Raw genomic sequence first — 17,161 nt, 5'->3', positions numbered from 1 at the left:
TGGGGGTGTTGACGACCAACAGGAAGCTCTGGCGTGGGCTGGTCCATGAAGTCACGAAGAGTCGGAAGCAACTGAACAAATAAACAACAACAAACTGTCTCATCTGGATTGTTTACGATGCAATGGATTTGTCCATTAATTTGAAAGGGAGCCCTCCATTGCATCCAAAGTTCATTAAATGGGGACCTGTTAAATTGAGGTCTTAGTATGTTGCATTTGGCATATACCATGGGAAGGTTGTTCCTTACCTGGAATATGCTCTGGTGACTAAGTTGTTTATCTTTTTATCTAATTTGTACTTTGTGTAATCCTCCACGCCATCTTTCACTGCAATAATGGTGAGAACCACACACAGTGGAATCATTGTGATTTCTTTTCTAAAGGCTTCCACCACTGGAACCCAGTTAAGCAGAACTATAAATAAGAAATACAAATTGGCAGCTCTGAAATAAAACAAAATACACACACACACACAAGACATGAATATTAGTATGTAAGCAACCGTTAAAGCTACATATTTCTCACTTAGGCAAATGGCAACTAACTTTACATTTTTGTTTAAAAGAGTGGGCTAAATGGTAGAATTACATTTCTTCACTTGGTTAACAGTACAGTAAGAGCCATGGAAGTCACATAAGGTTGTGCTCATGTAAAAAGATTAATTTAAAAAAACTGTGGGCAGATAAGTTAGAGCATTGCAATTGAAAAGATTTTGTGACATTACTAAGATCAGAAAATGTGTCCAGTCTAATCAAAACAACATTATATATTTCACAAACTATAGTCCGTTTATACAACCTGTGCACTTTCAAATATCCAGATTTTTTCTCTTTTTTGAGGTTATTCTATTTAAAATTATAGTTCAAAGATACACCTTTGTACATAAGATCCTAAGTCACAGGTCAATAACATTTGTGGGTGCTTTCAAGTGAATTTCTGGGATAGCAAAAATATTTCAAATATCAGAAATCTTGTGATATACCAAAACTCACAAACTTTTAGCAATCCCATTTCCCAAATCGTGCAAGATCACAGTGTCTTGCTCCATATCTCTTGAGATTTCTTGTTCATGAGATTTCAGCAATTTTTAAAATCTGCTGGAGATTGGTGACCCCTGACTCCATCATTTGGGATATACAGTATGAACTACAGGGATGTCTGTGGAGGGAGGGGCAGGGGGTCAAAGAAATCAAGATGGAAGGAACAACCATGTGATTGAAGCTTGCTGCTTTGAAGCAATGGATTAACATGTTTCCTTCTGGAATATAACCAGAAGATGATTATATAATCAGTTGGACTGTGCAGTGCTTCAGTTTTGAAAGGGAAACTGTGAAGTAACTGTCAGCGACTCTTTAAAACAGCTGCATCTTTTCCTGGACTCACACAGCTGCTCTCTGTAGCTATCATACAATCCCGGGAAAAAACACATTTTAAGATATCGCTCCCAAGTGCTGTGTGCATACTGATGTGGGCTCCAAATCACATGTTTCCTTTTGCATACAAAGTGTTAACGCAACCTTAATAATATACAATTTCATACCACTGTACAATTACAGTATTATGGTGAAGTTGGTCATTGATATACCAGCAGTAGATAACACTAATAAGTAAATAAATGAATAACCTGTGAAACTGTTCAAAGAGATTCCTAGGAATAAAGGACCAAAACCGGTATTTTGTAGTCCGTATTTTGTTGCTCATATAAAGGTTGGATACTTTTTTATATTCTTCTTTAAAATGTGTCGGCCAAGGTATAACTACCCTGTGTTTCTTAGATTTTTCAGGGGGCAGCAGAGTGTCACAACTTGGAGCTCCAGGTCTAATGCTGTTCTGCTTGCATATGGCAGATTTCAGCCACTGCCAACAATATTGTGCTCCCCACAGCCGCTCTGCCATGTTCTCAGAAGGATTCAGCAAATCAGGGGGGGAGTCCTACGCAAGAAAAAGTTACAGAATTCAGTTGAGTTGTTGCAAGCCCATGTCAAGAAAGGATCCATTTCAAGTTGCCTTTTTTTTTTTAACTGAAAACATCCAGTGATTAAATGTAGGGGAACAAACTAACATCAATTGCTAAATTCAGAAATTAACTGTTTGAAACAACTAGAAACAGCTGATTCAGATTAATATTAGTATACCATAACAACAGAGAATTTTGGGGGGGATTTGTTTCAGAATAATTTTAAGCTTTCTTGTAATAGTTTCTGTTACCTTTTTTTCAGCTTAACAGCAAGCTAAAAATGATCTTGCAAGAAAATTTTCTATTAGCCCTTAGTCATAACTGAATTTTACCTACATTTTTTAAATGGAAGAAACAACCATTGTTGCTCACCTCTGCAGAGTACAATATGGAATATGAAACTGACAGAGCATCTGTTCTAATCTGAATGACTGGAATCTCCTTTCAACTTCCATCTAAAGAGATTGATGATGCAAACCACAAGATTCAGTGCTTTTGTCAAAATGATGAATGAGTGTTGTATCATAAGCTCCACTCCTGCTGTACGAGTGTGTGATGTCACAACAGACATGTATATACACATAAAACACACATAACACCACTGCTTTGGTGTAACTTCACTTTCATCTTTTGTGCTTCTTTGGCTCCCTCTGCTTCACCATCAAATCAGCTTCTTTTCTTCCACAACATTTTGTGTGTCTTTGTGTGTTAGATATGTCTTACCTAACAAAAGGTCTGGGGATCTTCATATATAAGTACAGCTGTAAGGTGGATTCTTTACAAGCACCGCTCTTTGAAAATGTTGGGGAAAAAAATCAAAGTCTTCACCCAAGAGAATTTTCAGCAGATTCTGATTCTGTTTTTGACTTGAGGATACGGCTTATCAGTGGAAGACTACTGGGTCAATCTGCCTAGATAAGATGCTAATTAAGAAGCACAGCTGCTTCTTCCAACAGTGAGGAGGAATGGCAAAATGGCTGGCACCCCAGGCACTCTCTTTTCCTCCTCATCTTTCACCAGAATGGGAAGGATTTTGTTTCCTATTTTGTAAGTGATGTTGGAACAACTTGGGAGAAGCTGGTCTGTGAATGCTATCAGCTAGCCTTCCCCATGGAGCTGCTGTGCTCTATTACAGCCAAGCACTTTATCTCAATGCTGTGGACAATTTAGCATTGTGCTTCTCTACAGGACCTGCAAGGAGCCCTGTTTGTGAACACAAAATCACTGCCTTCCCACAGGGTGAAAGAGATGCCGGTGAAACATTCTCTGTGAAGCATGGAAGAGGACAGGAGAGTCTGTGTAATGCAGGACATTGGACTAGTAGACCTTTACAATCCCAGAATTCTGCACCAGAGTGTCTACAGTTACTACTCCTGTTTATCTACCTCAGAGATGGTGGTGGAGTCTTTCTTTGGCCTTCAGTGGAGAGTCAGTCTGCTCTCCAGATCCATGCCTGGACTGGACTGTGCCTACTAATTCAACCTTGGTAGGAGAAGATGATGTTACTGTGATGAGCCATTAAGGAAAGGAAAGCAGTAGTACCTAGGAAGGGACTTTATATTCAGATGCAGGTTCTGGTTGATCAACCTCAGCAACTTTAAGATGTGTGGACTTCAACTCGCAGAATTCCCCAGCCGGCACTGATCAATGCCATTCCACTAATTTACCCAGATTTTTTCTAATTTTAAATCATGGTAAATCTCCCTACTGCAGCACAAAAACATATTCTCTCTACTTTATCCCACATAAGCAGATAATATGATATATTCCATTCCATAGTTGCCGTGATGCCTGCACAGTTCACTGTAGTCATAGGCACAGAATAAGATATCCCATCTTTGTAGGTAACTGTGGATAGGATGATATCATGAAAAGTTGTGAAGTTGAGCTGGTGAGCATTCTGCAAGGAAAAACCATGCAAGCTTATAGCTGGTCATTCAAATCCATGAATCAGCATTAAGCAAGAGCTGCTGTTGAGAGACTCAGTACCACTGTGCCTAGGGATCCTGCTAGAGAAAAAAAAAGCAAGATCTTGTTAACCAAGATCTCATTCTCACCACACTCAATAGACCCCAAATGTGAGCAAGACTGACACTTTCGTAGGACAAACCCACAATGAGTATGGTGCCTTGTTCACCTGTGCAAGCTTAGGTATAGCTTCTGGTTAGGTACTGTGGAAATGAATCCTCACCCTTGGTCCAGCTGCCCAGAATGGATCCTAGCTTTCAAAGAAAAGAAAATGGAAAAAGGGACACCAGGAAAAGCCCAAGAGTTGGAAAGGAAGGGGAACAGCAGAGACCTTTTGCTGCCAGTGGCAAAAGGCAAGATATGCCATTCATGCCATGGAATTGCATATTGGTTCACTTGTCCCAGATAATTGGTAACTGTGTATTATTCATATTATTTCATCAAGAGCAATGGGACAGAAAATTAGCTTAGGAGATACAAATAAGCTACAATGTGCAGATTACTTTGTCTTCCAACAGGACATTGGCATTAGCTTCTTGGGGTAATCACTCAGCTCTGCTTTGGGAGAGGGCCAAGTTTCATACTCATTCTGTTTCCAACCCAGCATAACCATGGGGAGCAAAATTCAGTTCAACCACTTCACTTTTATATCTGGGCTTTTGTACACTTTCCCTGTTTGCTAAGAGGTGGAACAGACACCTTGGTGCCTAATTATACCACTTTCAGAAGCACAGAGAACAGAGAATGGAGCACAAGCCACCACTTTATCGAGTTTTGCAAAAGCAATTAAGGAACAACAAGGTTGCTGTTCAACTAATGAAGGATCTTGCTTACAAGGCAGGGTGGCTCAACTCCAGCTCGCAGCATAAATCCATGGTGCATTCTCTAAAACGATTCATGAACAATCTTAGATCTCAGAGCCTATCCTAACAACATGCTATTCCTACCCATCCCTGAAGGCAATATATAAAGATTAATATCACTGTTGTCTGGAGAAAACAAGGATGGTGCACTTTTCTCAAAGGAGTTTTACATACAATTTAAAAACTAGATATACAAAGGACTGGGTGGTCAACTATATATCTCTCCCCTGTTTTTCCACCCATATTTTTCAAAAGAAGAACTGAGAATTTTACAGAACCTCAAAAAAAACTATTTGCTGAAATAGTTTCTGTTTGGAATGAAATGCTCTTTAATAATGGTTTTATTTTCTTAAAATGTGCACTCCGGGTATTTTAGGTAACCCAGGCTGAATTACTACAGAATGATAATTTTTACAGTAGAGTTCAAAATCTATATTCAGAATTCACCATTCATCTGTGCTGCTTTTCCCCCAATACTGAGACCGTATGACAATGTTTCTGTCTAAATAACACATTTTTCTTCTACAAAGTTGGCTTTTTCATTTTTTCCATTTCATTTTTCTCCTTTTCTCTGGGAGTAGTGACCAATATACATTTTCTTAGGTAGTACATGCCTAAGCTGTTTGCATCTCTCTTTCTTTGTAATTTTGGGTATACTATCAACAGGAGTGTCCAAAGGTGTTATGGAGATTGCAGGAGAGGAAGGAGGGGGCACCTTCCAGGGGAAAAACTCCAGAAACTCTAAGGGGGGTCCTGCCACACCTTCTTGGCTGGGTGCCCAAGTTCTTCTACACTGTGAGTGCGTTTTTCCCCCTGGAAGGTGCCCCCCTCCTTCCTCACCTGCAATTTCCATAACAAAATGGGAGGTCAAAAACACCAAGCTGGTGGCTATGACTGTGCAACTGAAGCCCTGCCTTTTTAAAAAATGTGTGTTGCTCATGTGACACGTGTAAAAAAGTGGTGAGGTTTTGATCACTTGGTCACAGCTGCTATCTTGATTTTTTTTTTTAATACACAAACACACCGCCCCTGAACTCAGTGCAAGAGATGGTGCAGAAAAGTAATTGTTTAGTGATGTGGACATATTCACTGTTTATAATTCAGATAGAAACGTGTACTATAAGACATATTTATGAAATAAACATGGCATAAGCCTGTGCATGATAATAATATCTAGGTAAGAATATTTAGACCACACCATGAAATAATAATAATAATAATAATAATAGATTTTACTTCATAGCTACCTTTGAAGGCCTTTGCCTTAGAAGGTACTCTAGAAAAACTTTTCAGTCACAGCTGTATATATTGACTGTAATGCTTCAGTTACAAAGAAGCATGTCATTCTTTGGTGAAAGGTACAACTACAATTTCCTTTGTTTAATTAATCTATCAATGTTTCATTTCCTATCCAAAATGAAACTCCTCATTATTCAGGCAAACTCAAGTTACCTACCAAACAATTCACTTTAGCAAATTGAAAGCGTAGATTTCAAATGAAAAATAGCTCCCTCAACATGAAACAATACAAAAATGTTGGCACGTGTATAAACTACTGCAGCCGTACTTAAGCCCAGTCTTCTCTTAGCAAAACACAAAACTTCAAGATAATAGTTAGAACTGTCCTTCATAACCAGAGCAGTTTAAGCAAACATATTATGGGGGGGGGGATGTTTAGCCCCTGCGCTTCCAAGACTGGCATATTCCAGGCAATTTCCAAGTGAATAAAGCAAAATCTCCATTCATTTCACATTTAGGGGAAAGGCTCCCACATCAAAAATTGGCTGGAAAGAGAGAGATGGATATTCCCTGTCAAGGATTCCCTTCAGGTGTCATTCCTCCCACATCAACTAATTTTTTTGTAGGCGGTATGTTTTTCTGAATAAACATCTACAGATTCATTTGTTCTCTAGGCTTTCACTGGGTGCAAAACCTTTCTTTCCCCACTGGTATCCATTCCCAGCCACAGTAACAAGGAAGTGTGTCCTGTGATGGTGTAAGAATGGAGAACCCAGAAGCAATAGCTAATTGCGACTGGGTGCTCCAACCTTACACATCAAGGGGAATGAAAGATAGAGGAGAAACAATGGAGGGGCAAGGGATGAGAAGAGAGCAGCTAGCAACAACCCCACTCACAACTGAGAGACTGCGAAGCCACCATCACACAAGCTGTCAACGCAGAGGAAGGGGTAGAACAAAGAAAAGGTGGGAGGCTTAAGAAGGGAGGCGGAAGTGGGGCCAGTTGTGGGTTGACAGACTGAGATAAAGACCTAATAAAGAACTTCGCATATCCATCGTGGCTTGTGCTGTGAGTTTCTAAAAGTAGGCCTTAAAATCAAAAACCTCACAGATGGCATGACACCAGCTCTGCCCTTCCCTACTTGCACTGTGATTTTGCACAGAGGTGTGTAAGGGGCAGTGTTTGCATTGCGGTGCACATTCTGACCCTTGCCCCCTTCTTGCAAACATCCATGCCTTTGGCCTAAATCACCTGCAAATTCATTTTGGGCTGGGGAAGTCTTTTCCTCCCTGCTGAAGTCTATTAGATTCATTTGTCAAGTTGGTTGACCTGCTGCCTTCTCTTGCCACCTTTGCCATCTTGTCTGTCTCCCACTTGTCTGTCTCCCACTTTGTATACCTCTTCTTGACCCACTCTCTATCCCTGTCATCGTACCCCATTAGTCCCTCTCTTTTCTCTTTGGGGAACATACAGGGAAAGCACTTCCAACTTTTTATCACTGGCTGTACCATCATGACTACCTGCATCTCACAAACGTTTGTGTCCTTGGAATGTCTTTAAAAAGTCAGGTGTGCCCAAAAGTTGCCTAATGTTATGTCCTCATATAAATCCTCTTAACATGTTTTAAAAAAATAATTTTCTAATTAAACATGTAGAGACCAACCAGAATTCAACATTAAACTAGAGGAATGTAATTTGATGTTGGCCAACTCAAAGAGTTGGCTAACTCCAACTAAGAGTTGGAAAAGAGCCTCTGTGTCACAGTATTTGTGTTCTGGACCCAGAGACCCAGATGGCTCCCACCCTAATGGTGTTCCAAAAGGCAATGAAAACTTGGCTACTCTCCCTGGCCTTGAGGGAGGATGGCTGGTGAATCTTTGTAAGACTTCTGTTGATTAAGTTTGGTTTTTTTCTTTCAGGAGGCATATCATCTGTTCTTGCTTTTTAAAGTGTAAACTGCCCAGAGTGAGGTGGTCTCTAAATTTTTTAAATAAATGAATGAATAAACAATTATACTCCAACCCTAAATTTTAACCTTCCCCCCGTATACTGAGATCAATGGCACACTGAAATGAATGATCCACTATAAACGCACCTTCCAAATTGCAAAATATTTAAACACAGAAATGCCCAAGCATCTTAGGGGGGTATTTATTCAAGCGAGATCTGAGCAGCTGGACTCAATGGTTAAATATGAAAGGTTTAACCAAGTTCCTTATGACAAACGTATTTGTGGAGCCCCAGAGATACTGTAGAGGACATGTGAAAGGTGAAAGGTCCCCTGTGCAAGCATCAAGTCATGTCTGACCCTTTGGGGGGACACCGCTTTCGCGAAGTTTTCTTGGCAGACTATAGCAGGGTGGTTTGCAATTGCCTTCCCCAGTCATCACCTTCCCCAGCAAGCTGGGTACTATCCATACCATAGTAGACATAGCAATATATTATTTGAATGTCAACTGAATGAGAGAGATCAATATCTTGGCCTGCCTGTTAGATGAACAGCCTATCCTTAAATTAAAACAACATATTTCATGTGTGATCAGAACCCCAAAATTACATATAATACAGTTCTTTATTTGAACAAAACAGTACAGTTGAGAACTGCGTATGTGGATCTGATTGGGGTAAATTGTAGGGGTGAGACCGAAATATGATTTTGCATTTTCTTTTACTCATGCCTTTTACTCTATTTTGTAACACATTGTCTTATTATTGTTCTGTATGTTATATTTTGGATTCTGATACAGCCTATTGGCTAATCAATAAATAATATTAATAATAATAATTGAGATCAGTGGAACTTCCTTCTAAAATTTGACCTGTGAGCAGCCAGGGTGCACTGAGGTGTCTGCAGGCAGTGGGGTGGGGAAAGTGATGTCATGTATGCCATGATGTCATTGGACAAATGATGCAAATTATGTAATATGCACCACTGGTGCTATGATGTCATGCGTGTTACATCATTGTGGCTTGAACTGGACAACTACCAATGTACAAGCCATTATACTTTACTTCCAACTGCAAATATCTATTTGCCTTAACAGAGACTTAATTTGTATGAAGAGATTAAGTCACTTCTTATGTTTAAAAACATTTAACTTTCCCATGCAGGAAAGCTATTGCATTGGATGACCCAAAGAGATAAAAATATAAGCTTCACACACTAGAAAGCAAGTTTGTTCTTCAAGCTCTGCACAGAATTACAGGACAATGAAGATCAAGAAAGGCCAAGAGCAGAAGTCTTCACTCCAAGCATGGACATGTTTCCTTTAAGGGAAGACTCCTTCAATACTTTCAGAGACCCATCAAATGGTTAAAACTCTGCCAATCAACTCCCCTGTACTTAAAATGGATATAAAGATCAGCATATCTGGATTATCACTCTTGCAGGATGTTACTACCTTTAAGTTTATAGAAAGAAAAAAAGGAGACTGAAAAGATGTCATGTGGAGGGGAGTGTTTCTTTTTAGTGTCAGCGATGCCATCCTCATCTGTTCCATCCTTTCTTAAATAACCCACCAAAAAGTCAGACATATTCTGTGGCCACCAAACTTGTTCATTCTCCCCTGGGGCTACCTGCTCTAGGGTTTTTCTCAAGAAGTTTTGCTCATAGACAGATGCAGTACAAGGTTAGCTAGTAAGGACTGATCTTAACAGAGTGAAGAATATCCCTTCCCCTCCAATGCTGAAATCCCCAATCATCTTGAAATCGCAGTATGTAGATCCAAATCACTGAACATTCGTTTTTGTGTAAAGTTATCCTAAACCTCTAAAACACTTCTTTTATTCTTGAAGGCCACTTGCCCAACAAAACTTATTTGACAAGCAAAGCATGAAGCTTAGTTGCTTTCAGCTGTGACTGTCCATCCTAATTGTCCATACTGTTGTTTCCAGTGGCTCTGGAAAAATGTGTAGCTTTTGATATGGACATATAGATATTGTAAATTCCTGCCTGTTCTGGTTTCTCTCTCCCTGTTTGGCCAGTTCAAAGTTTTTGCTGTTGCTAAATAAATAAATAAATAAATATTTTGCTAGCTGGACTGAGTGGGGTGTGTGCTTACTCTGATCTGGATCAAGCGTCTGACTGGGAGTGTGCTGGGTGCCAAGTAAACTGAAAATTGCCCACAGGAATTTCCCAACTTCAGAAAACAGCGGCTGCCAATGGCAAGCCTTACAGTGAATAAATACATAGGATTCGTCCTCTTTTTCTCTTGCAGCAGCAGCTCTAGGCATTTCACAAAACATCTGTGAGCAGAAAATTAAAAGCAACTAGACAACTTGTGACCCACCGGGTCATCGTTTCTGAGATATTTCCTTACCAGATTCCTCAATGCCTTCAACAATGGCAGAGCTTCTAATGTACAGGAAAAGTTCTTAAAAATCCAGGGAGACCTTCAGAGATACACCTGCCTTGAAGGTAACCCATGCTGAACTGCATAGCAGTCAAACAAGCACATCAGGAGTTGACCACAGGAAATGCTTTATGACATTATGTATTATGTCATAAAATGTTTTATGATAATTTTTATGTCATAAAATGTTTTATAAAATTTGCCAAATTTCAATCCCACGGGAGTCATGGGTCCTGGATTTTGGATGCATTCTGGAAGTTAGCCCACTTGAGGGACCTTGGTTCAAAAATGGTTGGCCTATGAAGCACTGTTTGGCCCAGTTAAAGATTACCAAATAAACAGTTTTTAGTAATATTTTTATTTCCAACCTGGAAATAAGGAGGAATTTCTTGACAGTGAGAACTTAAGCAGTGGAACAGCTTGCCTCCTGGAGTCGTGGGTGCTCCATCACTGGAGGTTTTCAAGAAAAGATTGGACAACCATTTGTCTGAGATGTATGAGGATTCCTGCCTTGGGCAGGGGGTTGGACTAGAAGACCTCCAAGGTCCCTTCCAAACCTATGACTCTGTGATATAAATTGGAGGAGATGCAGCCAGCCGGTTGAACATACTGAGCCCGGCAAGCACATTACGAAGGTGGGCAATCTTTTTCTAACCAGCAGATAACAGGGTAACATGTTTCTGCTAAGACCACTATTTTGAACTAGAACTGTCAAGGAATCTTACTCCTTGCCCAGGGTATGGCTTTGCCCACATCTGATCACACAGAAAAGACATCATTAACAGTAGCTCAAGAAAGCAGGCAAAATTTTTAAAATACAGGGTCTTACTTGTTTTGGATCTACTGCCAATAACATTATTTTCATAGAACAAAGCTTAGCAGCTCCTTAGCCATTGTGGCTGAAAATGTTAGCACATGGCATGAAACTAGCTAGGGTTTCAAGCCTGGCGAATCTTCAGAACCAGCAACTAAAGCCCATTGTTTTTAACATTCTAGAAGGGTTAGACAGAGAATTGTGTAACGGTGAGGTGGCTCTCCTAAGTTCTACAGGTCGCAACGTGTCCTCTGAGTTGCACATAGTTTTTTCCCCCTTTTCTGGAAAAGGACAAATTCTACAGAATAAACCTCAGAGACGCCTAATCTTAACCTCTCAGACTATTTCCTCCTAAAGCGAGGTGGGTAGATATTTATTTGGTCAACGACCAGCAAATTTAAAAGAATAATAACGGAGTGAAACAAATTGATACAGCAATATACTAAAAGACAAATCACATAATGATATTACCTTCACTCCTCTCTAACCATATTAATACATTAATTACCCAAGTAATAATAAATTTAATTCCTAATCGAGAATTCTTAGTTTCTTCCAATAGGTGGAAAATCTTTTTAAAAATTCAGAAACGTAGAAGACTGGTTACTTTATACTGGTAACCAAGAAGCTAGTGGAATCTGCTGAGAGAAGAAAAAAGCAAATATCTATTGCAGGAGAAAATTGGCAAGCAGCATTATAACAGATATATTCTATTCCCAGGAGGCCTGTTACGAAAGACATAAATTCTTTTCTAGGAGACAAAAAGTAACAGTAAGTTCAGAGTTGGGATTTCATAGAAACATTTCATATTTCACAGAGCAGAGAAAGACAGCCTTTTGAGCTTGCAGGCGTAATTGGCAATTTTCAAAAGTTTGGGGCCCGCAATCATTGGTGGGTTGGCGACTTACCAATCGATTGCCACAGTTGTGCAATAACAATTTGGGGGTGGTCCCACTTTTAACTTCTTGGTATTTCTCTCTCAGGGAAGGATGCTGGCAGAGACAGAGGAATGTCAGCAAAAAACAGCCAGCAGAGACTGACTCAAACAGAGACACCGAAGGGGGCTTTTACCACTGTTTCTCAACCTCAGCAACTTTAAGCATGCTGGCTGGGGAATTCTGGGAGTTGAAGTCCACACATCTTAAAGTTGCTGAGGTTGAGAAACAATGGTTTATACAGTGGTGACAAACCAAGTGAGACAAACCAGGCCCACATATAGGGTGACAAAGGGGCAAGGAAGAAATCATTATACTTTCCTTCTATTCTGTTTCAAGGAACTGGAGCAGTGCCCTCCACTATGTCATGCATAAAAAACAGTCGGAGCGTCAATTGCACCATTGTGGCTGTTCTCTTGATTTTCTGACCGTGCCTTGCGAGCACCCCTCAACTGGAGAAATAGCTCCACTTACCTGAATGAGAGGAACCCTCCTTTGCTCCAAATCAGCCTACTCCACTTCAACTGATTTCAAGCAGGTAATAATTTTAGGTGCTGATAAATGACTATGGAGCAGCTCCCTTCATTAATGGAAAAGACCCACTGCTGGGAAAACTATGGGGTTGCCCCTCTGCCTGAGAAGGACCCGTGTTGTAACAGGACACATATGCATTTGTAGGAGACGCTTCTCCTGAAATTGGCCAAATTCATATTTGTCAGTTAATGGAGAATAGAGAAATTGTTTCATTCACTTGCAATAAAGGGGAAATTAAGTGATTGGCACTTCGGTCTCTACCTTAATACAGTATTAGAAACTTGTAATAGCACAAATATTTTGATGGAAAGATAAAGGAAGAGCAATGATCCACAAATGTAATTTTGTTAGGTGACCGTTTGAGCTAATAACCTTTTTGACTGTAAGAAGAGTGAAGTTTTTTATAAAAAGAAGAGATTTAGGATCAATTGCTTGGTCTATATTGGAAAACGTCTTTTAAAAATCTGAATGCATTGTAATATTGCAACACCAGAACTATCTATATTGAATCATTTACATACCTAATTACACTGTTAATAAACTGTATCAGATCATAAAAATAATCTGGATTTATTATTCCTTGGGAACATTTCCATGGGAATAAAGTATGATTTTACAGTACTTCAAAAACATACTCCAGTGCAAAGCAAAAAATTCTGACACATAAAACAGATTCATTGTGTCTCATCTCTACAAAATATTATAATTGCACTACCACAGTCTAATGGTGCAATTTAAAAATGGCATTAAAAACCACAAAAAAAGTGAGATTCTGAGTTCTACTCCTGATCTATCATCTGATGAAAAAAGTACAAAAATACTTGATGTATATTCTTTACTGGAGCTTTTACCAAGACATAGATGGAGCTTATAAGCAGTTCCTGCTCCAAGGTATTAATTTTATTTATTTATTTCCTTTGAATGAAAGAACAAAACTTAATTTTCTAATGTAATTAACTGAGGCCTAATCCACAAAGATTATTCAATATTAACAACCACCCCTGAGATACTGCTGGAGCCAGTGGCAAACTAAACCAATCATCCAAAGTCCACCCAAGTTACCATCACCCTCCAGAAACCTGCCTAAATAAAATGGGCTTGATGGACTTATAAAAGGCCAACAACAAAGGGAACATGCACACCTTCACAGCATCAGGCCCTGCATGGGGAAAGCCTGCCCCAGGTCCAGGTTCCCCTCACCTCACAGTAGATGGAGACCTTAAGCAGCCTCTCTCCTGGTGACCTCACAGGATGGGAAGCATCATGTTGAAGGAGGCAGTCCCTCAAATAAGCCAGCACTACACCTCATAGTGCTTCCAGGTTGTCTTCAAAGATAGCCCCACAAAGAGCAAAACATGATGCTGGACCTCTTGTGGATGGAAAGATTATCTGAATGCCATTCAAATAATAGCATTCATTAATGCTATTCATTCAAGACTTCCATGGTATTTTTGAGATCTCTCACCCTTGTCAGTATGACTTCTTATTTTTGCCGTTCTCCAGGACCAAATGTCTCTTCTCATCCTATCTTTTGTCAAATAAAATTAAGAGTCTGGTTCAATAGACTGTAGCCAACAGACCATGAAAGCAGACTGAACCAATATTGTGGCAGTAATTCCCCATAAAATGTCGCAGTTATAAGGTGATAATTTGGAAAAAAAATGGAAGTACAAGAATTCATAGTTATATGAGGACCTAAGAATATCAAAGCAATGGCTGGTGTTATCTAAACAAACACTGGGGACTTCAGCATCTGAGCCCTCTTGCTCCAATTTCTTTCTAATTCATCCTATCCACAGTTAATTATATCACATGATTCAAGGAAGAATTAGGGGATAAAGGGAAAAGAGGGCATTGCTTTCAGAAGCTTTGAGGTTGGCTATCATGTCAAAACTGAGGCCTAAGTTCTGTTTCTGGACAGTTGTCTCCCTCCTCACACACACAGGATGTTTAATACAACCAAGACCAGAGGATTCAAACATTTTAATTTTTTAAAATAAATATTCTGCTTTTTCATCTTTAGAAACAATCCACAGGAAGGATGTAAGGGAGGTGTGTTGAGTAAGCTATGATTGGTTTGGTTCACATGACACTTTGTACCAGAAATGGGCAAGTCACACCCTGCAGGACCATCATGGAATATATAATCTACATCTTCTGACACAGCCTCCAGGGTTAGGCTACTGGACTTAAAACTGTGGCTGATTTGGTAGGTTCCAACTGGCCAACCTTAACGGGGACACAGAGGAAGAACTGGAACTATAAAACTGTGCACAGTTTGCCATATTCCCATATTCCCCCAAATCACATGCAATCTCCTTTTATTTTCAAGATCCCAGATATTCCAGTTCAGAGTTGAGCAGTACTAAGGTATTAAGCAAAGCCGATGCATTTCTGTCCTATGTGGTCTACTCACTCAAACACACACAGAGCAAAATGGATACAGAATTTGCCTGAAAAAATGCTCGCTTTTTGTCCCATATAAAAACAGAATAAAATCAGTGTATCCTAAAGAAGCTCCAGAGACCCATAGGTTGAAGAACTTCTATTTAACTTCCATTATCAAGAGACTGATGAATAATAGATGTGATAAATCTATAGATAGATGGATAGATAGATAATAGATTTGGGGTTAATGCATCTAATATACTTACTCGAGAGTGGGTGCAACTCTGAAAACTCCTTAAACTTAGGAGTAGACTTACACAAGATTGCACTTTTGGAAGACACTACAATAAAGGGAAAAAAAAATAGGCAACGAACCTTCTGTACAATTTTAAGTCTTCTGACGGACTGTACAAAGCGAGCGGTATCAAAGCGGAGAGCAAAAAGTGAATGTAACTTAACCCTTCCTCTTACAATCGTCTCACGGACTCGGTTCTCCAGCACGGCTTGCCCAGTTCCCCCCGAGGATGACTCCGTCTCCGCTCCCGACGTTCCCACCACCATCCAAAGCAGACGCCGGTGCCAAACAGCTGTTGCTGCAAAACGATCACCTGCGCCTCCCGGGAAAGGGGGCGGGCAGCAAAGGACGCATTCACCAGAAGGAAATCTGCCCCAACTTGGTCTCTGCCGCCCAGATGACGTCTTCAGGCGCCTTTCGCTTCGCTCTGCTTCTTTCAAAAAAGTTCGATTCGGATTTAGGACACCGTACGTGCCCATGGCTCTTTCCTATCTGCCTTATTGTTGTTTTCTAATTACTTCCTTTGTATCTAGCGCAGAGAAACTTCTTAGAAGTTTAGGATTAGGGATACGGTATTTAGTGGAATTAAGCATTTCCAACCAAACTCTTTGCTGACCATCCTCGAATCTCAGACCTGGGGGGATCTCCCGGTTTTCTCCAGGGTCCTAACAATTTGCGGGAACCAGCTGGGTTCTGCTCCACCAACTGGCTTTCCAACTATACTTCATGGCACTAATACAGAACCACGTTCTTTTCATCCCAGTTTGCTTCTGGTGCTTCACATTGTCCATGGCAAAAGTTTGGAATGAAAGTTGGCCCAAGTCCCCCCCCTTTTTTTTTTTTGCTTGAAGCAGGAAAATCGAAATGGAATGCATGTAGAATGCAATCCAACTCTTCTTGGTTGCGGGGTTTCCTCTGAATTGGTTTTATTGGTCTCCTAGGTTTCTGCCTGAAAGATATACCAAAGCTACTGCTGTGGGACAGTTTTACCTGCTTCATTGTCATGGGTGTTGGCAGGGTATGGTCAAAAAAGTCAAAATGGCAGCATTATCAAAGCTCTGCCATGTACATTATGTTTGCATGTATTTATCATTTTGTATCCTCCCCCAATCACTAGGGCCTGCTTACCTCACCCCACCCTAAGCATATGTCGTCTTCTCTTCACATGTTGCAGAGCTCCACATTTATCCTAGGGGTGGCCTTCAGGATCCCCAAGACAGGTTTTTGTGCTTTGCAGCAGAAAGAGTCTTTTCCCCATCATATCCAGGGTATCAGAGGAGGAGGAGATGGTGCTTGTCAATTCCCTGGACCTTGAGAAATCAGCGTCAATTACAGTTTTTCTGATCTCTCTCCAAGCACAGTGTTCCAGAAGTGTTTCAAAGGCGAGTTGTTTGCTCTAATGTGCCTGAAGTTGACCCACTCTTTCCCTGTCCTGCTGTGATGCCACATGAGGCAAACACCCCTGTCTTCGTTTTCCATGGTCACCTACCCTTCTCCTGCCAGCAGTCTACCACACAGCCTCTAGCTCTCTGGGCAATGAAGCAAGAGGAACCCCGCTGTTCTCCACCTTTCATCCAAAACACATCTCCTGCACAGTATGGCTGCCCTGTTACCAGATTTCCGTATCCCTCTTCCATTGCTCCTCTACTCTTCCACATCAAGAGATAGAGCTCTGGCAGTCTGGTGAAACAGTTGGGGGATGAGCCCAACAATGGGATAGACTCAGACCATGAGTGACAGATGAGATTCCCCACCAAAGACACTGCTAGGCTTTGTGTCTGGATTAGGGCCTGCCCATTGACAGTTTGTACTCAG

General features: G+C 40.5%; 1 protein-coding gene across 1 annotated transcript in view; it reads right to left on the bottom strand.

Moving 5' to 3' along the window:
• ATP10D (ATPase phospholipid transporting 10D (putative)) overlaps positions 1-15,825 on the bottom strand; it is a 72,768-nt gene extending 56,943 nt beyond the window's left edge. The window contains exons 1-3 of the mRNA XM_063310476.1: positions 15,523-15,825; positions 1,625-1,932; positions 249-443 (exon numbers count right to left, since the gene is read on the bottom strand). Coding sequence (XP_063166546.1) covers positions 249-443; positions 1,625-1,932; positions 15,523-15,825 — 806 coding nt within the window. The remainder of the gene's footprint in view (positions 1-248; positions 444-1,624; positions 1,933-15,522) is intronic.
• Between the last annotated feature and the right edge of the window lie 1,336 nt (positions 15,826-17,161).

The sequence above is a fragment of the Candoia aspera genome, chromosome 8 (genome assembly GCF_035149785.1).
Source record: "Candoia aspera isolate rCanAsp1 chromosome 8, rCanAsp1.hap2, whole genome shotgun sequence".
NCBI lineage: Eukaryota > Metazoa > Chordata > Lepidosauria > Squamata > Boidae > Candoia > Candoia aspera.
Note: the sequence above shows the minus strand (reverse complement) of the source record. Positions and strands in the feature narration are given on the sequence as shown.